We start from the raw sequence: 26,513 nt of genomic DNA, 5'->3' as shown, positions 1-26,513 counted from the left end.
CATATGGCTGCCCTATAACCTGACCTCTATACATATAACTGAGGAGATATGAGAGAAGTCTGCAGCACCTACAATACCTGGAATACATATGGATGCTATCACCTGACCTCTATACATATAACTGAGGAGATATGAGAGAAGTCTGCAGCACCTACAATACCTGGAATACATATGGCTGCCCCATCACCTGACCTCTATACATATAACTGAGGAGATATGAGAGAAGTCTGCAGCATGTACAATACCTGGAATACATATGGATGCTATCACCTGACCTCTATACATATAACTGAGGAGATATGAGAGAAGTCTGCAGCACCTATAGGACTAGATTACTGATGACTTATCTTGATACAGGAGGCCACAAATAAAAGTTCTTGAACTGCAACCACTTATGACAAAAATCTGTCTCAATTCCCCGAGGGGCTTCCATGACCTAATTCACTACTTCCCCCACTAGTCCCTGTGCCCTGATGCCCCCTCCCCGCCATGGTCTATGGTGCAGATGTTTCTGACCGTAGCTTCTATAGGTGCTTGTAGTATCCGTGTGACCATGACTGGTCATAGCAAGAATCTGCACAGTATTCAGAAAACCCCCGCCATGGCGGAGTAATGACCCCTGACCTCTACTGCGCCCCCACACTTACTCTTTTATGGACACACCTACTCTTTTATGGACACACCTACTCTTTTATGGACACACCTACTCTTTTATGGACACACCTACTCTTTTACTGCCTGTGTGGTCTGTACAGGAGCTCGGAGACTCAGTTATGAGGAATCAAAAACCATAAACTATACAAAGCAACATACAGAGTATATAGAGCAAAAGGGGCCGGAACACGAGCCCAACCCCGGAGGAACATGTCTCCACCCACAAATACAAGGCAAGCCAGGGAAAGACACATCGTAGGACAAATAAGGCCGAGGACACAACAGAATAAAGTGCACAGGCTCAAAGTGCAAGACATCAGACACGAGCAGGGTAAGAAACGTAACTCCGCACCAATAAAAAGGGCGCACAGTGACACGCAAAAGAAGGGGTTAAACATACTTACACCCATAAAATACACCAGTGTAATGTGCAGGACAAGACACGGTACAGAGCGACATCGAAACACAACACAAGACACGGTACAGAGCGACACCGAAACACAGCACAAGACACGGTACAGAGCGACATCGAAACACAGCACAAGACCCGATACAGAGCGACATCGAAACACAGGACAAGACACGGTACAGAGCGACATCGAAAAACAGCACAAGACACGGTACAGAGCGACATCGAAACACAGCACAAAACACGGTACAGAGCGACATCGAAACACAGCACAAGACACGGTACAGAGCGACATCGAAAAACAGCACAAGACACGGTACAGAGCGACATCGAAACACAGCACAAGACACGGTACAGAGCGACACCGAAACACAGCACAAGACACGGTACAGAGCGACATCGAAAAACAGCACAAGACACGGTACAGAGCGACATCGAAACACAGCACAAAACACGGTACAGAGCGACATCGAAACACAGCACAAGACACGGTAAAGAGTGACATCGAAAAACAGCACAAGACACGGTACAGAGTGACACCGAAACACAACACAATACACGGTACAGAGCGACACCGAAACACAGCACAAGACACGATACAGAGCGACATCGAAACACAGCACAAGACACGGTACAGAGCGACATCGAAACACAGCACAAGACACAGTATAGAGCGACACCGAAACACAGCACAAGACAAGGTACAGAGCGACATCGAAAAACAGCACAAGACACGGTACAGAATGACATCGAAACACAGCACAAGACACGGTACAGAGCGACACCGAAACACAGCACAAGACACGGTACAGAGCGACACCGAAACACAGCACAAGACACGGTACTGAGTGACATCGAAACACAGCACAAGACACGATACAGAGCGACATCGAAACACAGGACAAGACACGGTACAGAGCGACATCGAAACACAGCACAAGACACGATACAGAGCGACATCGAAACACAGCACAAGACACGATACAGAGCGACATCGAAACACAGCACAAGACACGGTACAGAGCGACATCGAAACACAACACAATACACGGTACAGAGCGACACCGAAACACAGCACAAGACACAGTACAGAGCGACATCGAAACACAACACAAGACAAGATACAGAGCGACAATGAAACAAAGCACAAGACACAGTACAGAGCCACATCGAAACAAAGCACAAGACACAGTACAGAGCGACATCGAAACACAGCACAAGACACGGTACAGAGCGACACCGAAACACAGCACGAGACACGGTACAGAGCGACATCGAAACACAGCACAAGACACGGTACAGAGCGACACCGAAACACAGCACAAGATACGGTACAGAGCGACATCGAAACACAGCACAAGAAACGGTACAGAGCGACATCGAAACACAGCACAAGAAACGATACAGAGCGATACCGAAACACAGCACAAGACACGGTACAGAGCGACACCGAAACACAGCACAAGACACGGTACAGAGCGAAATTGAAACACAGCACAAGACACAGTACAGAGCGACATCGAAACACAGCAAAAGACACGGTACAGAGCGATACCGAAACACAGCACAAGAAACGATACAGAGCGACATCGAAACACAGCACAAGACACAGTACAGAGCGACATCGAAACACAGCACAAGACACGGTACAGAGCGACATCGAAACACAGCACAAGACACAGTACAGAGCGACATCGAAACACAACACAAGACAAGATACAGAGCGACATTGAAACAAAGCATAAGACACAGTACAGAGCGACATCGAAACACAACACAAGACACGGTACAGAGCGACATCGAAACACAGCACAAGACACGGTACTGAGTGACATCGAAACACAGCACAAGAAACGATACAGAGCGACATCGAAACACAGCACAAGACACGGTACAGAGCGACACCGAAACACAGCACAAGACACGGTACAGAGCGACATTGAAACAAAGCACAAGACACAGTACAGAGCGACACCGAAACACAGCACAAGACACGGTACAGAGCGACATCGAAACACAACACAATACACGGTACAGAGCAACACCGAAACACAGCACAAGACACAGTACAGAGCGACATCGAAACACAACACAAGACAAGATACAGAGCGACAATGAAACAAAGCACAAGACACAGTACAGAGCCACATCGAAACAAAGCACAAGACACAGTACAGAGCGACATCGAAACACAGCACAAGACACGGTACAGAGCGACACCGAAACACAGCACGAGACACGGTACAGAGCGACATCGAAACACAGCACAAGACACGGTACAGAGCGACACCGAAACACAGCACAAGATACGGTACAGAGCGACATCGAAACACAGCACAAGAAACGGTACAGAGCGACATCGAAACACAGCACAAGAAACGATACAGAGCGATACCGAAACACAGCACAAGACACGGTACAGAGCGACACCGAAACACAGCACAAGACACGGTACAGAGCGAAATTGAAACACAGCACAAGACACAGTACAGAGCGACATCGAAACACAGCAAAAGACACGGTACAGAGCGATACCGAAACACAGCACAAGAAACGATACAGAGCGACATCGAAACACAGCACAAGACACAGTACAGAGCGACATCGAAACACAGCACAAGACACGGTACAGAGCGACATCGAAACACAGCACAAGACACAGTACAGAGCGACATCGAAACACAACACAAGACAAGATACAGAGCGACATTGAAACAAAGCATAAGACACAGTACAGAGCGACATCGAAACACAACACAAGACACGGTACAGAGCGACATCGAAACACAGCACAAGACACGGTACTGAGTGACATCGAAACACAGCACAAGAAACGATACAGAGCGACATCGAAACACAGCACAAGACACGGTACAGAGCGACACCGAAACACAGCACAAGACACGGTACAGAGCGACATTGAAACAAAGCACAAGACACAGTACAGAGCGACATCGAAACACAGCAGAAGACACGGTACAGAGCGACACCGAAACACAGCACGAGACACGGTACAGAGCGACATCGAAACACAGCACAAGAAACGATACAGAGCGATACCGAAACACAGCACAAGACACGGTACAGAGCGACATCGAAACACAGCAAAAGACACGGTACAGAGCGACATCGAAATGCAGAACAAGACACGGTACTGAGTGACATCGAAACACAGCACAAGACACGGTACAGAGCGATACCAAAACACAGCACAAGACACGGTACAGAGCGACACCGAAACACAGCACAAGACACAGTACAGAGCGATACCAAAACACAGCACAAGACACGGTACAGAGCGACACCGAAACACAGCACAAGACACAGTACAGAGCGACATCGAAACACAGCAAAAGACACGGTACAGAGCGACATCGAAACACAGCACAAGAAACGATACAGAGCGAAATCGAAACACAGCACAAGACACAGTACAGAGCGACATCGAAACACAGCACAAGAAACGATACAGAGCGAAATCGAAACACAGCACGAGACACGGTACAGAGCGACATCGAAACACAGCACAAGACACGGTACAGAGCGACACCGAAACACAGCACAAGACACAGTACAGAGCGATACCAAAACACAGCACAAGACACGGTACAGAGCGACACCGAAACACAGCACAAGACACAGTACAGAGCGACATCGAAACACAGCAAAAGACACGGTACAGAGCGACATCGAAACACAGCACAAGAAACGATACAGAGCGAAATCGAAACACAGCACAAGACACAGTACAGAGCGACATCGAAACACAGCACAAGAAACGATACAGAGCGAAATCGAAACACAGCACGAGACACGGTACAGAGCGACATCGAAACACAGCACGAGACACGGTACAGAGCGACATCGAAACACAGCACAAGACACAGTACAGAGTGACATCGAAACACAACACAATACATGGTACAGAGCGACATCGAAACACAACACAAGACACGGTACAGAGCGACATCGAAACACAACACAAGACACGGTACAGAGCGTCACCGAAACACAGCACAAGACACGGTACAGAGCGACATTGAAACACAACACAAGACACGGTACAGAGCGACATTGAAACACAGCAGAATACATGGTACAGAGCGACATCGAAACACAGCACAAGACACGGTACAGAGCGACACCGAAACACAGCACAAGACACGGTACAGAGCGATACCGAAACACAGCACAAGACACAGTACAGAGCGACACCGAAACACAGCACAAGACACGGTACAGAGCGATACCGAAACACAGCACAAGACACGGTACAGAGCGATACCGAAACACAGCACAAGACACAGTACAGAGCGACACCGAAACACAGCACAAGACACGGTACTGAGCGACACCGAAACACAGCACAAGACACGGTACAGAGCGATACCGAAACACAGCACAAGACACGGTACAGAGCGACACCGAAACACAGCACAAGACACGGTACAGAGCGATACCGAAACACAGCACAAGACACAGTACAGAGCGACACCGAAACACAGCACAAGACACGGTACAGAGCGACACCGAAACACAGCACAAGACACGGTACAGAGCGATACCGAAACACAGCACAAGACACAGTACAGAGCGACACCGAAACACAGCACAAGACACGGTACTGAGCGACATCGAAACACAGCACAAGACACGGTACAGAGCAACATCGAAACACAGCACAAGACACGATACAGAGCGATACCGAAACACAGCACAAGACACGATACAGAGCGACACCGAAACACAGCACAAGACACGGTACAGAGCGACACCGAAACACAGCACAAGACACGGTACAGAGCGATACCGAAACACAGCACAAGACACAGTACAGAGCGATACCGAAACACAGCACAAGACACAGTACAGAGCGACACCGAAACACAGCACAAGACACGGTACTGAGCGACATCGAAACACAGCACAAGACACGGTACAGAGCAACATCGAAACACAGCACAAGACACGATACAGAGCGATACCGAAACACAGCACAAGACACGATACAGAGCGACATCGAAACACAGCACAAGACACGATACAGAGCGATACCGAAACACAGCACAAGACACGGTACAGAGCGACATCGAAACACAGCACAAGACATGGTACTGAGCGACATCGAAACACAGCACAAGACACGGTACAGAGCGACATCGAAACACAGCACAAGACACGGTACTGAGCGACATCGAAACACAGCACAAGACACGATACAGAGCGACATCGAAACACAGCACAAGAAACGATACAGAGCGACATCGAAACACAGCAGAAGACACGGTACAGAACGACACCGAAACACAGCACAAGACACGATACAGAGCGACATCGAAACACAGCACAAGACACGATACAGAGCGACATCGAAACACAGCACAAGACACGGTACTGAGTGACATCGAAACACAGCACAAGAAACGATACAGAGCGACATCGAAACACAGCACAAGACACGGTACAGAGCGACACCGAAACACAGCACAAGACACGGTACAGAGCGACATCGAAACACAGCACAAGACACGGTACAGAGCGACATTGAAACACAGCAGAATACATGGTACAGAGCGACATCGAAACACAGCACAAGACACGGTACAGAGCGACACCGAAACACAGCACAAGACACGGTACAGAGCGATACCGAAACACAGCACAAGACACGGTACAGAGCGACACCGAAACACAGCACAAGACACGGTACAGAGCGACACTGAAACGCAGCACAAGACACGGTACAGAGCGACACCGAAACACAGCACAAGATACGGTACAGAGCGACACCGAAACACAGCACAAGACACGATACAGAGCGATACCGAAACACAGCACAAGACACGGTACAGAGCGACACCGAAACACAGCACAAGACACGGTACAGAGCGACATCGAAACACAGCACAAGACACGGTACAGAGCGACACCGAAACACAGCACAAGACACGGTACAGAGCGACATCGAAACACAGCACAAGACACGATACAGAGCGACATCGAAACACAGCACAAGACACGATACAGAGCGACATCGAAACACAGCACAAGACACGGTACAGAGCGACACCGAAACACAGCACGAGACACGGTACAGAGCGACATCGAAACACAGCACAAGAAACGATACAGAGCGATACCGAAACACAGCACAAGACACGGTACAGAGCGACATCAAAACACAACACAATACACGGTACAGAGCGACATCGAAACACAGCACAAGACACGGTACAGAGCGACATCGAAACACAGCACAAGACACAGTACAGAGCCACATCGAAACACAGCACAAGACACGGTACTGAGTGACATCGAAACACAACACAATACACGGTACAGAGCGACATCGAAACACAGCACAAGACACGGTACAGAGCGACATCGAAACACAGCACAAGACACGGTACAGAGCGACATTGAAACACAGCAGAATACATGGTACAGAGCGACATCGAAACACAGCACAAGACACGGTACAGAGCGACACCGAAACACAGCACAAGACACGGTACAGAGCGATACCGAAACACAGCACAAGACACGGTACAGAGCGACATCGAAACACAGCACAAGACACGGTACTGAGCGACATCGAAACACAGCACAAGACACGGTACAGAGCAACATCGAAACACAGCACAAGACACGATACAGAGCGACACCGAAACACAGCACAAGACACGGTACAGAGCGATACCGAAACACAGCACAAGACACGGTACAGAGCGACACCGAAACACAGCACAAGACACGGTACTGAGCGACATCGAAACACAGCACAAGACACGGTACAGAGCAACATCGAAACACAGCACAAGACACGATACAGAGCGATACCGAAACACAGCACAAGACACAGTACAGAGCGACATTGAAACACAGCAGAATACATGGTACAGAGCGACACCGAAACACAGCACGAGACACGATACAGAGCGACATCGAAACACAGCACGAGACACGGTACAGAGCGACATCGAAACACAGCACAAGACACGGTACAGAGCGACATCGAAACACAGCACAAGACACGATACAGAGCGACATCGAAAAACAGCACAAGACAGGTACAGAGCGACACTGAAACACAGCAGAATACATGGTACAGAGCGACACCGAAACACAGCACGAGACACGATACAGAGCGACATCGAAACACAGCACGAGACACGGTACAGAGCGACATCGAAACACAGCACAAGACACGGTACAGAGCGACATCGAAACACAGCACAAGACACGGTACAGAGCGACACCGAAACACAGCACAAGACACAGTATAGAGCGACATCGAAACACAGCACAAGACACGGTACAGAGCGACACCGAAACACAGCACAAGACACGGTACAGAGCGACATCGAAACACAGCACAAGACACGGTACAGAGCGACATCGAAACACAGCACAAGAAACGATACAGAGCGACATCGAAACACAGCACAAGACACAGTACAGAGGGACATCGAAACACAGCACAAGACACGGTACTGAGCGACATCGAAACACAACACAATACACGATACAGAGCGACATCGAAACACAGCACAAGACACAGTATAGAGCGACATCGAAACACAGCACAAGACACGGTACAGAGCGACACCGAAACACAGCACAAGACGCGGTACAGAGCGACATCAAAACACAGCACAAGATACGGTACAGAGCGACACCGAAACACAGCACAAGACACGGTACAGAGCGACACCGAAACACAGCACAAGACACGGTACAGAGCGACATCGAAACACAGCACAAGATACGGTACTGAGTGACATCGAAACACAGCACAAGACACGGTACTGAGCGACATCGAAACACAGCACAAGACACGGTACTGAGCGACACCGAAACACAGCACGAGACACGATACAGAGCGACATCGAAACACAGCACGAGACACGGTACAGAGCGACATCGAAACACAGCACAAGACACGGTACAGAGCGACATCGAAACACAGCACAAGAAACGATACAGAGCGACATCGAAACACAGCACAAGACACAGTACAGAGCGACATCGAAACACAGCACAAGACACGGTACTGAGTGACATCGAAACACAACACGAGACACAATACAGAGCGACATCGAAACACAGCACAAGACACGATACAGAGCGACACCGAAACACAGCACAAGACACGGTACAGAGCGATACCAAAACACAGCACAAGACACGGTACAGAGCGACACCGAAACACAGCACAAGACACAGTATAGAGCGACACCGAAACACAGCACAAGACACGGTACAGAGCGACATCGAAACACAGCACAAGACACGGTACAGAGCGACATCGAAACACAGCACAAGACACAGTATAGAGCGACACCGAAACACAGCACAAGACACGGTACAGAGCGACATCGAAACACAGCACAAGATACGGTACAGAGCGACACCGAAACACAGCACAAGACACAGTACAGAGCGACATCGAAACACAGCACAAGACACGGTACAGAGCGACATCGAAACACAGCACAAGACACAGTACAGAGCGACATCGAAACACAACACAAGACAAGATACAGAGAGACATTGAAACAAAGCATAAGACACAGTACAGAGCGACATCGAAACACAGCTCAAGACACGGTACAGAGTGACATCGAAACACAGCACAAGACACGGTACAAAAATACAAAAGACAAATGTAAAAACAAAACCTCATGGAGAAAGTTCATAGTCGCAAAATTACAAAAAGAGAGGTGAGTGTGGTGAGAAGGGGTAACTATTGTACTGGGCAATCCATCCTAAATGACCCCGGTGCCCTAAGGTCAGCACCCACAATATCTAGTTACCCCACTGGCTGGTTGTCACCTCTCTGCTCCAGGTCTCCTCCTCCTCTAGTAACAGATGGACATCTCCTAATCTCTGGTGTTTGCCATTTCCTTCACCAAAACCTCCAGTACTTATAATGAATTCTGAGGAAACTAAACAGGACCGGTGACCAAATCGACGTAAACCAAGGACAGCTGGTGAGAGGAGCTTGGCGAGAACAGCGCCACCACAGGCAGGAGCGGGGAACACAGTGAAGTCTGGGAAGAAAGCAGAAAAAAGACAAATCAGTACAACAACATAAGATGGTGACAGAGGAGATCCCACCTACAGATACTCATGGTGACTGAGGAGATCCCACCTACAGATACACATGGTGACAGAGGAGATCCCACCTACAGTTACACATGGTGATAGAGGAGATCCCACCTACAGATACACATGGTGACAGAGGAGATCCCACCTACAGATACACACGGTGACAGAGGAGATCCCACCTACAGTTACACACGGTGACAGAGGAGATCCCACCTACAGATACACATGGTGACAGAGGAGATCCCACCTACAGTTACACACGGTGACAGAGGAGATCCCACCTACAGATACACATGGTGACAGAGGAGATCCCACCTACAGATACACACGGTGACAGAGGAGATCCCACCTACAGATACACATGGTGACTGAGGAGATCCCAAATACAGATACACAGGGTGACTGAGGAGATCCCACCTACAGATACACATGGTGATAGAGGAGATCCCACCTACAGATACACATGGTGACTGAGGAGATCCCACCTACAGATACAAATGGTGACAGAGGAGATCCCAAATACAAATACACATGGTGACTGAGGAGATCCCACCTACAGATACACATGGTGACTGAGGGTGATCCCACCTACAGATACACATGGTGACAGAGGAGATCCCACCTACAGATACACATGGTGACTGAGGAGATCCCACCTACAGATACACATGGTGACAGAGGAGATCCCACCTACAGATACACATGGTGACAGAGGAGATCCCACCTACAGATACACATGGTGACTGAGGAGATCCCAAATACAGATATACATGGTGACTGAGGAGATCCCACCTACAGATACACATGGTGACAGAGGATATCCCACCTACAGTTACACATGGTGACAGGAGATCCCAAATACAGATACACATGGTAACTGAGGAGATCCCACCTACAGTTACACATGGTGACTGAGGAGATCCCACCTACAGATACACATGGTGACTGAGGAGATCCCAAATACAGATATACATGGTGACTGAGGAGATCCCACCTACAGATACACATGGTGACAGAGGAGATCCCACCTACAGTTACACATGGTGACAGGAGATCCCAAATACAGATACACATGGTGATAGAGGAGATCCCACCTACAGTTACACATGGTGACTGAGGAGATCCCACCTACAGTTACACATGGTGACAGAGGAGATCCCACCTACACATACACACGGTGACAGAGGAGATCCCACCTATAGATACACATGGTGATAGAGGAGATCCCACCTACAGTTACACATGGTGACTGAGGAGATCCCACCTACAGATACACATGGTGACAGAGGAGATCCCACCTACAGATACACATGGTGACAGAGGAGATCCCACCTACAGATACACATGGTGACAGGAGAACCCACCTACAGATACACATGGTGACAGAGGAGATCCCACCTACAGATACACATGGTGACAGGAGATCCCACCTACAGATACACATGGTGACAGGAGAACCCACCTACATATACACATGGTGACTGAGGAGATCCCACCTACAGATACACATGGTGACTGAGGAGATCCCACCTACAGATACACATGGTGACAGGAGATCCCACCTACAGTTACACATGGTGACAGAGGAGATCCCAAATACAGATACACATGGTGACAGGAGATCCCACCTACAGTTACACATGGTGACAGAGGAGATCCCACCTACAGATACACACGGTGACAGAGGAGATCCCACCTACAGATACACACAGTGACAGGAGAACCCACCTACAGATACACATGTTGACTGAGGAGATCCCACCTACAGATACACATGGTGACAGGAGAACCCACCTACAGATACACATGGTGACAGAGGAGATCCCACCTACAGTTACACATGGTGATAGAGGAGATCCCACCTACAGATACACATGGTGACTGAGGAGATCCCACCTACAGATACACATGGTGATAGAGGAGATCCCACCTACAGATACACATGGTGATAGAGGAGATCCCACCTACAGTTACACACGGTGACAGAGGAGATCCCACCTACAGATACACACGGTGATAGAGGAGATCCCACCTACAGATACACATGGTGATAGAGGAGATCCCACCTACAGATACACACGGTGATAGAGGAGATCCCACCTACAGATACACATGGTGATAGTGGAGATCCCACCTACAGATACACACGGTGACAGGAGAACCCACCTACAGATACACACGGTGACAGGAGATCCCACCTACAGATACACATGGTGACAGAGGAGATCCCACCTACAGTTACACACGGTGACAGAGGAGATCCCACCTACAGATACACATGGTGACAGGAGATCCCACCTACAGATAGATACACATGGTGACTGAGGAGAACCCACCTACAGATACACATGGTGACTGAGGAGAACCCACCTACAGATACACATGGTGACTGAGGAGATCCCACCTACAGATACACATGGTGACAGGAGATCCCACCTACAGATACACATGGTGACAGGAGATCCCACCTACAGTTACACATGGTGACTGAGGAGATCCCACCTACAGATACACATGGTGACAGGAGATCCCACCTACAGATACACATAGTGACAGAGGAGATCCCACCTACAGATACACATGGTGACAGAGGAGATCCCACCTACAGATACACATGGTGATAGAGGAGATCCCACCTACAGATACACATGGTGACAGAGGAGATCCCACCTACAGATACAAATGGTGACAGAGGAGATCCCACCTACAGATACACATGGTGACTGAGGAGATCCCAAATACAGATACACATGGTGACAGGAGATCCCACCTACAGATACACATGGTGACTGAGGAGATCCCAAATACAGATACACATGGTCACAGGAGATCCCACCTACAGATACACATGGTGACAGAGGAGATCCCACCTACAGATACACATGGTGACTGAGGAGATCCCACCTACAGATACACATGGTGACTGAGGAGATCTCACCTACAGATACAAATGGTGACAGAGGAGATCCCACCTACAGATACACATGGTCACTGAGGAGATCCCACCTACAGATACAAATGGTGACAGGAGATCCCACCTACAGATAGATACACATGGTGACTGTGAAGATCCCAAATACAGATACACATGGTGACTGAGGAGATCCCAAATACAGATACACATGGTCACAGGAGATCCCACCTACAGATACACATGGTGACTGAGGAGATCCCAAATACAGATACACATGGTGACAGAGGAGATCCCAAATACAGATATACATGGTGATAGAGGAGATCCCACCTACAGATACACATGGTGACTGAGGAGATCCCAAATACAGATACACATGGTCACAGGAGATCCCACCTACAGATACACATGGTGACTGAGGAGATCCCACCTACAGATACACATAGTGACTGAGGAGATCCCACCTACAGATACACATGGTCACAGGAGATCCCACCTACAGATACACATGGTGACAGAGGAGATCCCACCTACAGATACACATGGTGACTGAGGAGATCCCAAATACAGATACACATGGTGACTGAGGAGATCCCACCTACAGATACACATGGTGACAGAGGAGATCCCACCTACAGTTACACATGGTGACAGAGGAGATCCCACCTACAGATACACACGGTGACAGAGGAGATCCCACCTACAGATACACATGGTGATAGAGGAGATCCCACCTACAGTTACACATGGTGACTGAGGAGATCCCACCTACAGATACACATGGTGACTGAGGAGATCCCACCTACAGATACACATGGTGACAGGAGATCCCACCTACAGATACACATGGTGACAGGAGATCCCACCTACAGATACACATAGTGACAGAGGAGATCCCACCTACAGATACACATGGTGACAGAGGAGATCCCACCTACAGATAGATACACATGGTGACTGAGGAGAACCCACCTACAGATACACATGGTGACTGAGGAGAACCCACCTACAGATACACATGGTGACTGAGGAGATCCCACCTACAGATACACATGGTGACAGGAGATCCCACCTACAGATACACATGGTGACTGAGGAGATCCCACCTACAGATACACACGGTGACAGGAGATCCCACCTACAGATACACATGGAGACTGAGGAGATCCCACCTACAGATACACATGGTGACAGGAGATCCCACCTACAGATACACATAGTGACAGAGGAGATCCCACCTACAGATACACATGGTGACAGAGGAGATCCCACCTACAGATACACATGGTGATAGAGGAGATCCCACCTACAGATACACATGGTGACTGAGGAGATCCCACCTACAGATACACATGGTGATAGAGGAGATCCCACCTACAGATACACATGGTGACAGAGGAGATCCCACTTACAGATACAAATGGTGACAGAGGAGATCCCACCTACAGATACACATGGTGACTGAGGAGATCCCAAATACAGATACACATGGTGACAGGAAATCCCACCTACAGATACACATGGTGACTGAGGAGATCCCAAATACAGATACACATGGTCACAGGAGATCCCACCTACAGATACACATGGTGACAGAGGAGATCCCACCTACAGATACACATGGTGACTGAGGAGATCCCACCTACAGATACACACGGTGATAGAGGAGATCCCACCTACAGATACACATGGTGATAGAGGAGATCCCACCTACAGATACACATGGTGACTGAGGAGATCCCACCTACAGATACAAATGGTGACAGAGGAGATCCCACCTACAGAAACACATGGTCACTGAGGAGATCCCACCTACAGATACAAATGGTGACAGGAGATCCCACCTACAGATAGATACACATGGTGACTGTGGAGATCCCAAATACAGATACACATGGTGACTGAGGAGATCCCAAATACAGATACACATGGTCACAGGAGATCCCACCTACAGATACACATGGTGACTGAGGAGATCCCAAATACAGATACACATGGTGACTGAGGAGATCCCAAATACAGATACACATGGTGACAGAGGAGATCCCAAATACAGATATACATGGTGATAGAGGAGATCCCACCTACAGATACACATGGTGACTGAGGAGATCCCAAATACAGATACACATGGTCACAGGAGATCCCACCTACAGATACACATGGTGACTGAGGAGATCCCACCTACAGATACACATGGTGACTGAGGAGATCCCACCTACAGATACACATGGTGACTGAGGAGATCCCACCTACAGTTACACATGGTGACTGAGGAGATCCCACCTACAGATACACATGGTGACTGAGGAGATCCCACCTACAGTTACACATGGTGACTGAGGAGATCCCACCTACAGATACACATGGTGACTGAGGAGATCCCACCTACAGATACACATGGTGACTGAGGAGATCCCAAATACAGATACACATGGTGACTGAGGAGATCCCAAATACAGATACACATGGTCACAGGAGATCCCACCTACAGATACACATGGTGACAGAGGAGATCCCACCTACAGATACACATGGTGACTGAGGAGATCCCAAATACAGATACACATGGTGATAGAGGAGATCCCACCTACAGATACACATGGTGATAGAGGAGATCCCACCTACAGATACACATGGTGACTGAGGAGATCCCACCTAAAGATACACATGGTCACTGAGGAGATCCCACCTACAGATACAAATGGTGACAGGAGATCCCACCTACAGATAGATACACATGGTGACTGTGGAGATCCCAAATACAGATACACATGGTTACAGGAGATCCCACCTACAGATACACATGGTGACTGAGGAGATCCCAAATACAGATACACATGGTGACTGAGGAGATCCCAAATAGAGATACACATGGTGACAGAGGAGATCTCAAATACAGATATACATGGTGATAGAGCAGATCCCACCTACAGATACACATGGTGACTGAGGAGATCCCAAATACAGATACACATGGTCACAGGAGATCCCACCTACAGATACACATGGTGACTGAGGGTGATCCCACCTACAGATACACATGGTCACAGGAGATCCCACCTACAGATACACACGGTGACAGAGGAGAACCCACCTACAGATACACATGGTGATAGAGGAGATCCCACCTACAGATACACATGGTGACTGAGGGTGATCCCACCTACAGATACACATGGTCACAGGAGATCCCACCTACAGATACACATGGTGACTGAGGAGATCCCAAATACAGATACACATGGTGACTGAGGAGATCCCACCTACAGATACACATGGTGACAGAGGAGATCCCACCTACAGTTACACATGGTGACTGAGGAGATCCCAAATACAGATACACATGGTGACTGAGGAGATCCCACCTACAGATACACATGGTGACTGAGGAGATCCCACCTACAGATACACATGGTGACTGAGGAGATCCCAAATACAGATACACATGGTGACTGAGGAGATCCCAAATACAGATACACATGGTCACAGGAGATCCCACCTACAGATACACATGGTGACAGAGGAGATCCCACCTACAGATACACATGGTGACTGAGGAGATCCCAAATACAGATACACATGGTGATAGAGGAGATCCCACCTACAGATACACATGGTGATAGAGGAGATCCCACCTACAGATACACATGGTGACTGAGGAGATCCCACCTAAAGATACACATGGTCACTGAGGAGATCCCACCTACAGATACAAATGGTGACAGGAGATCCCACCTACAGATAGATACACATGGTGACTGTGGAGATCCCAAATACAGATACACATGGTTACAGGAGATCCCACCTACAGATACACATGGTGACTGAGGAGATCCCAAATACAGATACACATGGTGACTGAGGAGATCCCAAATAGAGATACACATGGTGACAGAGGAGATCTCAAATACAGATATACATGGTGATAGAGCAGATCCCACCTACAGATACACATGGTGACTGAGGAGATCCCAAATACAGATACACATGGTCACAGGAGATCCCACCTACAGATACACATGGTGACTGAGGGTGATCCCACCTACAGATACACATGGTCACAGGAGATCCCACCTACAGATACACACGGTGACAGAGGAGAACCCACCTACAGATACACATGGTGATAGAGGAGATCCCACCTACAGATACACATGGTGACTGAGGGTGATCCCACCTACAGATACACATGGTCACAGGAGATCCCACCTACAGATACACATGGTGACTGAGGAGATCCCAAATACAGATACACATGGTGACTGAGGAGATCCCACCTACAGATACACATGGTGACAGAGGAGATCCCAAATACAGATACACAGGGTGACTGAGGAGATCCCACCTACAGATACACATGGTGATAGAGGAGATCCCACCGACAGATACACATGGTGACTGAGGAGATCCCACCTACAGATACAAATGGTGACAGAGGAGATCGCAAATACAAATACACATGGTGACTGAGGAGATCCCACCTACAGATACACATGGTGACTGAGGGTGATCCCACCTACAGATACACATGGTGACAGAGGAGATCCCACCTACAGATACACATGGTGACAGAGGAGATCCCACCTAGAGATACACATGGTGACTGAGGAGATCCCAAATACAGATATACATGGTGACTGAGGAGATCCCACCTACAGATACACATGGTGACAGAGGAGATCCCACCTACAGTTACACATGGTGACAGGAGATCCCAAATACAGATACACATGGTGACTGAGGAGATCCCACCTACAGATACACATGGTGACAGAGGAGATCCCACCTACAGATACACACGGTGACAGAGGAGATCCCACCTATAGATACACATGGTGATAGAGGAGATCCCACCTACAGTTACACATGGTGACAGAGGAGATCCCACCTACAGATACACATGGTGACAGAGGAGATCCCACCTACAGTTACACATGGTGACAGGAGATCCCAAATACAGATACACATGGTGACTGAGGAGATCCCACCTACAGTTACACATGGTGACTGAGGAGATCCCACCTACAGTTACACATGGTGACAGAGGAGATCCCACCTACAGATACACACGGTGACAGAGGAGATCCCACCTATAGATACACATGGTGATAGAGGAGATCCCACCTACAGTTACACATGGTGACTGAGGAGATCCCACCTACAGATACACATGGTGACAGAGGAGATCCCACCTACAGATACACATGGTGACAGGAGATCCCACCTACAGATACACATGGTGACAGGAGAACCCACCTACATATACACATGGTGACTGAGGAGATCCCACCTACAGATACACATGGTGACTGAGGAGATCCCACCTACAGATACACATGGTGACAGGAGATCCCACCTACAGTTACACATGGTGACAGAGGAGATCCCAAATACAGATACACATGGTGACAGGAGATCCCACCTACAGTTACACATGGTGACAGAGGAGATCCCACCTACAGATACACACGGTGACAGAGGAGATCCCACCTACAGATACACACGGTGACAGGAGAACCCACCTACAGATACACATGTTGACTAAGGAGATCCCACCTACAGATACACACGGTGACAGGAGAACCCACCTACAGATACACATGGTGACAGAGGAGATCCCACCTACAGTTACACATGGTGATAGAGGAGATCCCACCTACAGATACACATGGTGACTGAGGAGATCCCACCTACAGATACACATGGTGATAGAGGAGATCCCACCTACAGATACACATGGTGATAGAGGAGATCCCACCTACAGTTACACACGGTGACAGAGGAGATCCCACCTACAGATACACACGGTGATAGAGGAGATCCCACCTACAGATACACATGGTGATAGAGGAGATCCCACCTACAGATACACACGGTGATAGAGGAGATCCCACCTACAGATACACATGGTGATAGTGGAGATCCCACCTACAGATACACACGGTGACAGGAGAACCCACCTACAGATACACACGGTGACAGGAGATCCCACCTACAGATACACATGGTGACAGAGGAGATCCCACCTACAGTTACACACGGTGACAGAGGAGATCCCACCTACAGATACACATGGTGACAGGAGATCCCACCTACAGATAGATACACATGGTGACTGAGGAGAACCCACCTACAGATACACATGGTGACTGAGGAGAACCCACCTACAGATACACATGGTGACTGAGGAGATCCCACCTACAGATACACATGGTGACAGGAGATCCCACCTACAGATACACATGGTGACTGAGGAGATCCCACCTACAGATACACATGGTGACAGGAGATCCCACCTACAGATACACATAGTGACAGAGGAGATCCCACCTACAGATACACATGGTGACAGAGGAGATCCCACCTACAGATACACATGGTGATAGAGGAGATCCCACCTACAGATACACATGGTGACAGAGGAGATCCCACCTACAGATACAAATGGTGACAGAGGAGATCCCACCTACAGATACACATGGTGACTGAGGAGATCCCAAATACAGATACACATGGTCACAGGAGATCCCACCTACAGATACACATGGTGACAGAGGAGATCCCACCTACAGATACACATGGTGACTGAGGAGATCCCACCTACAGATACACATGGTGACTGAGGAGATCCCACCTACAGATACAAATGGTGACAGAGGAGATCCCACCTACAGATACACATGGTCACTGAGGAGATCCCACCTACAGATACAAATGGTGACAGGAGATCCCACCTACAGATAGATACACATGGTGACTGTGGAGATCCCAAATACAGATACACATGGTGACTGAGGAGATCCCAAATACAGATACACATGGTCACAGGAGATCCCACCTACAGATACACATGGTGACTGAGGAGATCCCAAATACAGATACACATGGTGACAGAGGAGATCCCAAATACAGATATACATGGTGATAGAGGAGATCCCACCTACAGATACACATGGTGACTGAGGAGATCCCAAATACAGATACACATGGTCACAGGAGATCCCACCTACAGATACACATGGTGACTGAGGAGATCCCACCTACAGATACACATGGTGACTGAGGATATCCCACCTACAGATACACATGGTCACAGGAGATCCCACCTACAGATACACATGGTGACAGAGGAGATCCCACCTATAGATACACATGGTGACTGAGGAGATTCCAAATACAGATACACATGGTGACTGAGGAGATCCCACCTACAGATACACATGGTGACAGAGGAGATCCCACCTACAGTTACACATGGTGACAGAGGAGATCCCACCTACAGATACACACGGTGACAGAGGAGATCCCACCTACAGATACACATGGTGATAGAGGAGATCCCACCTACAGTTACACATGGTGACTGAGGAGATCCCACCTACAGATACACATGGTGACTGAGGAGATCCCACCTACAGATACACATGGTGACAGGAGATCCCACCTACAGATACACATGGTGACAGAGGAGATCCCACCTACAGATACACATGGTGACAGGAGAACCCACCTACAGATACACATGGTGACAGAGGAGATCCCACCTACAGATACACACGGTGACAGGAGATCCCACCTACAGATACACATGGTGACAGGAGAACCCACCTACATATACACATGGTGACTGAGGAGATCCCACCTACAGATACACATGGTGACTGAGGAGATCCCACCTACAGATACACATGGTGACAGGAGATCCCACCTACAGTTACACATGGTGACAGAGGAGATCCCACCTACAGATACACACGGTGACAGAGGAGATCCCACCTACAGATACACACGGTGACAGGAGAACCCACCTACAGATACACATGGTGACAGGAGATCCCACCTACAGATACACATGGTGACTGAGGAGATCCCACCTACAGATACACATGGTGACAGGAGATCCCACCTACAGATACAAATAGTGACAGAGGAGATCCCACCTACAGATACACATGGTGACAGAGGAGATCCCACCTACAGATAGATACACATGGTGACTGAGGAGAACCCACCTACAGATACACATGGTGACTGAGGAGAACCCACCTACAGATACACATGGTGACTGAGGAGATCCCACCTACAGATACACATGGTGACAGGAGATCCCACCTACAGATACACATGGTGACTGAGGAGATCCCACCTACAGATACACACGGTGACAGGAGATCCCACCTACAGATACACATGGAGACTGAGGAGATCCCACCTACAGATACACATGGTGACAGGAGATCCCACCTACAGATACACATAGTGACAGAGGAGATCCCACCTACAGATACACATGGTGACAGAGGAGATCCCACCTACAGATACACATGGTGATAGAGGAGATCCCACCTACAGATACACATGGTGACTGAGGAGATCCCACCTACAGATACACATGGTGATAGAGGAGATCCCACCTACAGATACACATGGTGACAGAGGAGATCCCACTTACAGATACAAATGGTGACAGAGGAGATCCCACCTACAGATACACATGGTGACTGAGGAGATCCCAAATACAGATACACATGGTGACAGGAGATCCCACCTACAGATACACATGGTGACTGAGGAGATCCCAAATACAGATACACATGGTCACAGGAGATCCCACCTACAGATACACATGGTGACAGAGGAGATCCCACCTACAGATACACATGGTGACTGAGGAGATCCCACCTACAGATACACACGGTGATAGAGGAGATCCCACCTACAGATACACATGGTGATAGAGGAGATCCCACCTACAGATACACATGGTGACTGAGGAGATCCCACCTACAGATACAAATGGTGACAGAGGAGATCCCACCTACAGATAAACATGGTTACTGAGGAGATCCCACCTACAGATACAAATGGTGACAGGAGATCCCACCTACAGATAGATACACATGGTGACTGTGGAGATCCCAAATACAGATACACATGGTGACTGAGGAGATCCCAAATACAGATACACATGGTCACAGGAGATCCCACCTACAGATACACATGGTGACTGAGGAGATCCCAAATACAGATACACATGGTGACAGAGGAGATCCCAAATACAGATATACATGGTGATAGAGGAGATCCCACCTACAGATACACATGGTGACTGAGGAGATCCCAAATACAGACACACATGGTCAGAGGAGATCCCACCTACAGATACACATGGTGACTGAGGAGATCCCACCTACAGATACACATGGTGACTGAGGAGATCCCACCTACAGATACACATGGTGACTGAGGAGATCCCACCTACAGTTACACATGGTGACTGAGGAGATCCCACCTACAGATACACATGGTGACTGAGGAGATCCCACCTACAGTTACACATGGTGACTGAGGAGATCCCACCTACAGATACACATGGTGACTGAGGAGATCCCACCTACAGATACACATGGTGACTGAGGAGATCCCAAATACAGATACACATGGTGACTGAGGAGATCCCAAATACAGATACACATGGTCACAGGAGATCCCACCTACAGATACACATGGTGACAGAGGAGATCCCACCTACAGATACACATGGTGACTGAGGAGATCCCAAATACAGATACACATGGTGATAGAGGAGATCCCACCTACAGATACACATGGTGATAGAGGAGATCCCACCTACAGATACACATGGTGACTGAGGAGATCCCACCTAAAGATACACATGGTCACTGAGGAGATCCCACCTACAGATACAAATGGTGACAGGAGATCCCACCTACAGATAGATACACATGGTGAGTGTGGAGATCCCAAATACAGATACACATGGTTACAGGAGATCCCACCTACAGATACACATGGTGACTGAGGAGATCCCAAATACAGATACACATGGTGACTGAGGAGATCCCAAATAGAGATACACATGGTGACAGAGGAGATCTCAAATACAGATATACATGGTGATAGAGCAGATCCCACCTACAGATACACATGGTGACTGAGGAGATCCCAAATACAGATACACATGGTCACAGGAGATCCCACCTACAGATACACATGGTGACTGAGGAGATCCCAAATACAGATACACATGGTGACTGAGGAGATCCCACCTACAGATACACATGGTGACTGAGGGTGATCCCACCTACAGATACACATGGTCACAGGAGATCCCACCTACAGATACACACGGTGACAGAGGAGATCCCACCTACAGATACACATGGTGACTGAGGGTGATCCCACCTACAGATACACATGGTCACAGGAGATCCCACCTACAGATACACATGGTGACTGAGGAGATCCCAAATACAGATACACATGGTGACTGAGGAGATCCCACCTACAGATACACATGGTGACAGAGGAGATCCCACCTACAGTTACACATGGTGACAGAGGAGATCCCAAATACAGATACACAGGGTGACTGAGGAGATCCCACCTACAGATACACATGGTGATAGAGGAGATCCCACCGACAGATACACATGGTGACTGAGGAGATCCCACCTACAGATACAAATGGTGACAGAGGAGATCCCAAATACAAATACACATGGTGACTGAGGAGATCCCACCTACAGATACACATGGTGACTGAGGGTGATCCCACCTACAGATACACATGGTGACAGAGGAGATCCCACCTACAGATACACATGGTGACAGAGGAGATCCCACCTACAGATACACATGGTGACTGAGGAGATCCCAAATACAGATATACATGGTGACTGAGGAGATCCCACCTACAGATACACATGGTGACAGAGGAGATCCCACCTACAGTTACACATGGTGACAGGAGATCCCAAATACAGATACACATGGTGACTGAGGAGATCCCACCTACAGTTACACATGGTGACTGAGGAGATCCCACCTACAGTTACACATGGTGACAGAGGAGATCCCACCTACAGATACACACGGTGACAGAGGAGATCCCACCTATAGATACACATGGTGATAGAGGAGATCCCACCTACAGTTACACATGGTGACTGAGGAGATCCCACCTACAGATACACATGGTGACAGAGGAGATCCCACCTACAGATACACATGGTGACAGGAGATCCCACCTACAGATACACATGGTGACAGGAGAACCCACCTACATATACACATGGTGACTGAGGAGATCCCACCTACAGATACACATGGTGACTGAGGAGATCCCACCTACAGATACACATGGTGACAGGAGATCCCACCTACAGTTACACATGGTGACAGAGGAGATCCCAAATACAGATACACATGGTGACAGGAGATCCCACCTACAGTTACACATGGTGACAGAGGAGATCCCACCTACAGATACACACGGTGACAGAGGAGATCCCACCTACAGATACACACGGTGACAGGAGAACCCACCTACAGATACACATGTTGACTGAGGAGATCCCACCTACAGATACACACGGTGACAGGAGAACCCACCTACAGATACACATGGTGACAGAGGAGATCCCACCTACAGTTACACATGGTGATAGAGGAGATCCCACCTACAGATACACATGGTGACTGAGGAGATCCCACCTACAGATACACATGGTGACAGAGGAGATCCCACCTACAGTTACACATGGTGACAGGAGATCCCAAATACAGATACACATGGTGACTGAGGAGATCCCACCTACAGATACACATGGTGACAGAGGAGATCCCACCTACAGATACACACGGTGACAGAGGAGATCCCACCTATAGATACACATGGTGATAGAGGAGATCCCACCTACAGTTACACATGGTGACTGAGGAGATCCCACCTACAGATACACATGGTGACAGAGGAGATCCCACCTACAGTTACACATGGTGACAGGAGATCCCAAATACAGATACACATGGTGACTGAGGAGATCCCACCTACAGTTACACATGGTGACTGAGGAGATCCCACCTACAGTTACACATGGTGACAGAGGAGAACCCACCTACAGATACACACGGTGACAGAGGAGATCCCACCTATAGATACACATGGTGATAGAGGAGATCCCACCTACAGTTACACATGGTGACTGAGGAGATCCCACCTACAGATACACATGGTGACAGAGGAGATCCCACCTACAGATACACATGGTGACAGGAGATCCCACCTACAGATACACATGGTGACAGGAGAACCCACCTACATATACACATGGTGACTGAGGAGATCCCACCTGCAGATACACATGGTGACTGAGGAAATCCCACCTACAAATACACATGGTGACAGGAGATCCCACCTACAGTTACACATGGTGACAGAGGAGATCCCAAATACAGATACACATGGTGACAGGAGATCCCACCTACAGTTACACATGGTGACAGAGGAGATCCCACCTACAGATACACACGGTGACAGAGGAGATCCCACCTACAGATACACACGGTGACAGGAGAACCCACCTACAGATACACATGTTGACTGAGGAGATCCCACCTACAGATACACACGGTGACAGGAGAACCCACCTACAGATACACATGGTGACAGAGGAGATCCCACCTACAGTTACACATGGTGATAGAGGAGATCCCACCTACAGATACACATGGTGACTGAGGAGATCCCACCTACAGATACACATGGTGATAGAGGAGATCCCACCTACAGATACACATGGTGATAGAGGAGATCCCACCTACAGTTACACACGGTGACAGAGGAGATCCCACCTACAGATACACACGGTGATAGAGGAGATCCCACCTACAGATACACACGGTGATAGAGGAGATCCCACCTACAGATACACACGGTGATAGAGGAGATCCCACCTACAGATACACATGGTGATAGTGGAGATCCCACCTACAGATACACACGGTGACAGGAGAACCCACCTACAGATACACACGGTGACAGGAGATCCCACCTACAGATACACATGGTGACAGAGGAGATCCCACCTACAGTTACACACGGTGACAGAGGAGATCCCACCTACAGATACACATGGTGACAGGAGATCCCACCTACAGATAGATACACATGGTGACTGAGGAGAACCCACCTACAGATACACATGGTGACTGAGGAAAACCCACCTACAGATACACATCGTGACTGAGGAGATCCCACCTACAGATACACATGGTGACAGGAGATCCCACCTACAGATACACATGGTGACTGAGGAGATCCCACCTACAGATACACATGGTGACAGGAGATCCCACCTACAGATACACATAGTGACAGAGGAGATCCCACCTACAGATACACATGGTGACAGAGGAGATCCCACCTACAGATACACATGGTGATAGAGGAGATCCCACCTACAGATACACATGGTGACAGAGGAGATCCCACCTACAGATACAAATGGTGACAGAGGAGATCCCACCTACAGATACACATGGTGACTGAGGAGATCCCAAATACAGATACACATGGTCACAGGAGATCCCACCTACAGATACACATGGTGACAGAGG

The 26,513-nt window shown here is 48.7% G+C and overlaps 1 protein-coding gene across 1 annotated transcript in view; it reads right to left on the bottom strand.

Annotated features, from left to right (window-relative positions):
- LOC142187378 (tRNA wybutosine-synthesizing protein 4-like) overlaps positions 1-26,513 on the bottom strand; it is a gene marked incomplete at its 5' end in the record, with an annotated part of 132,732 nt that overhangs the window by 36,677 nt on the left and 69,542 nt on the right. Inside the window, one exon of the mRNA XM_075261583.1 lies at positions 9,880-10,116. Coding sequence (XP_075117684.1) covers positions 9,880-10,116 — 237 coding nt within the window. The remainder of the gene's footprint in view (positions 1-9,879; positions 10,117-26,513) is intronic.

The sequence above is a fragment of the Leptodactylus fuscus genome, unplaced genomic scaffold (assembly GCF_031893055.1).
Source record: "Leptodactylus fuscus isolate aLepFus1 unplaced genomic scaffold, aLepFus1.hap2 HAP2_SCAFFOLD_218, whole genome shotgun sequence".
Taxonomy (NCBI): Eukaryota; Metazoa; Chordata; class Amphibia; order Anura; family Leptodactylidae; genus Leptodactylus; species Leptodactylus fuscus.
This window is presented reverse-complemented; position numbering and strand designations above follow the sequence as displayed.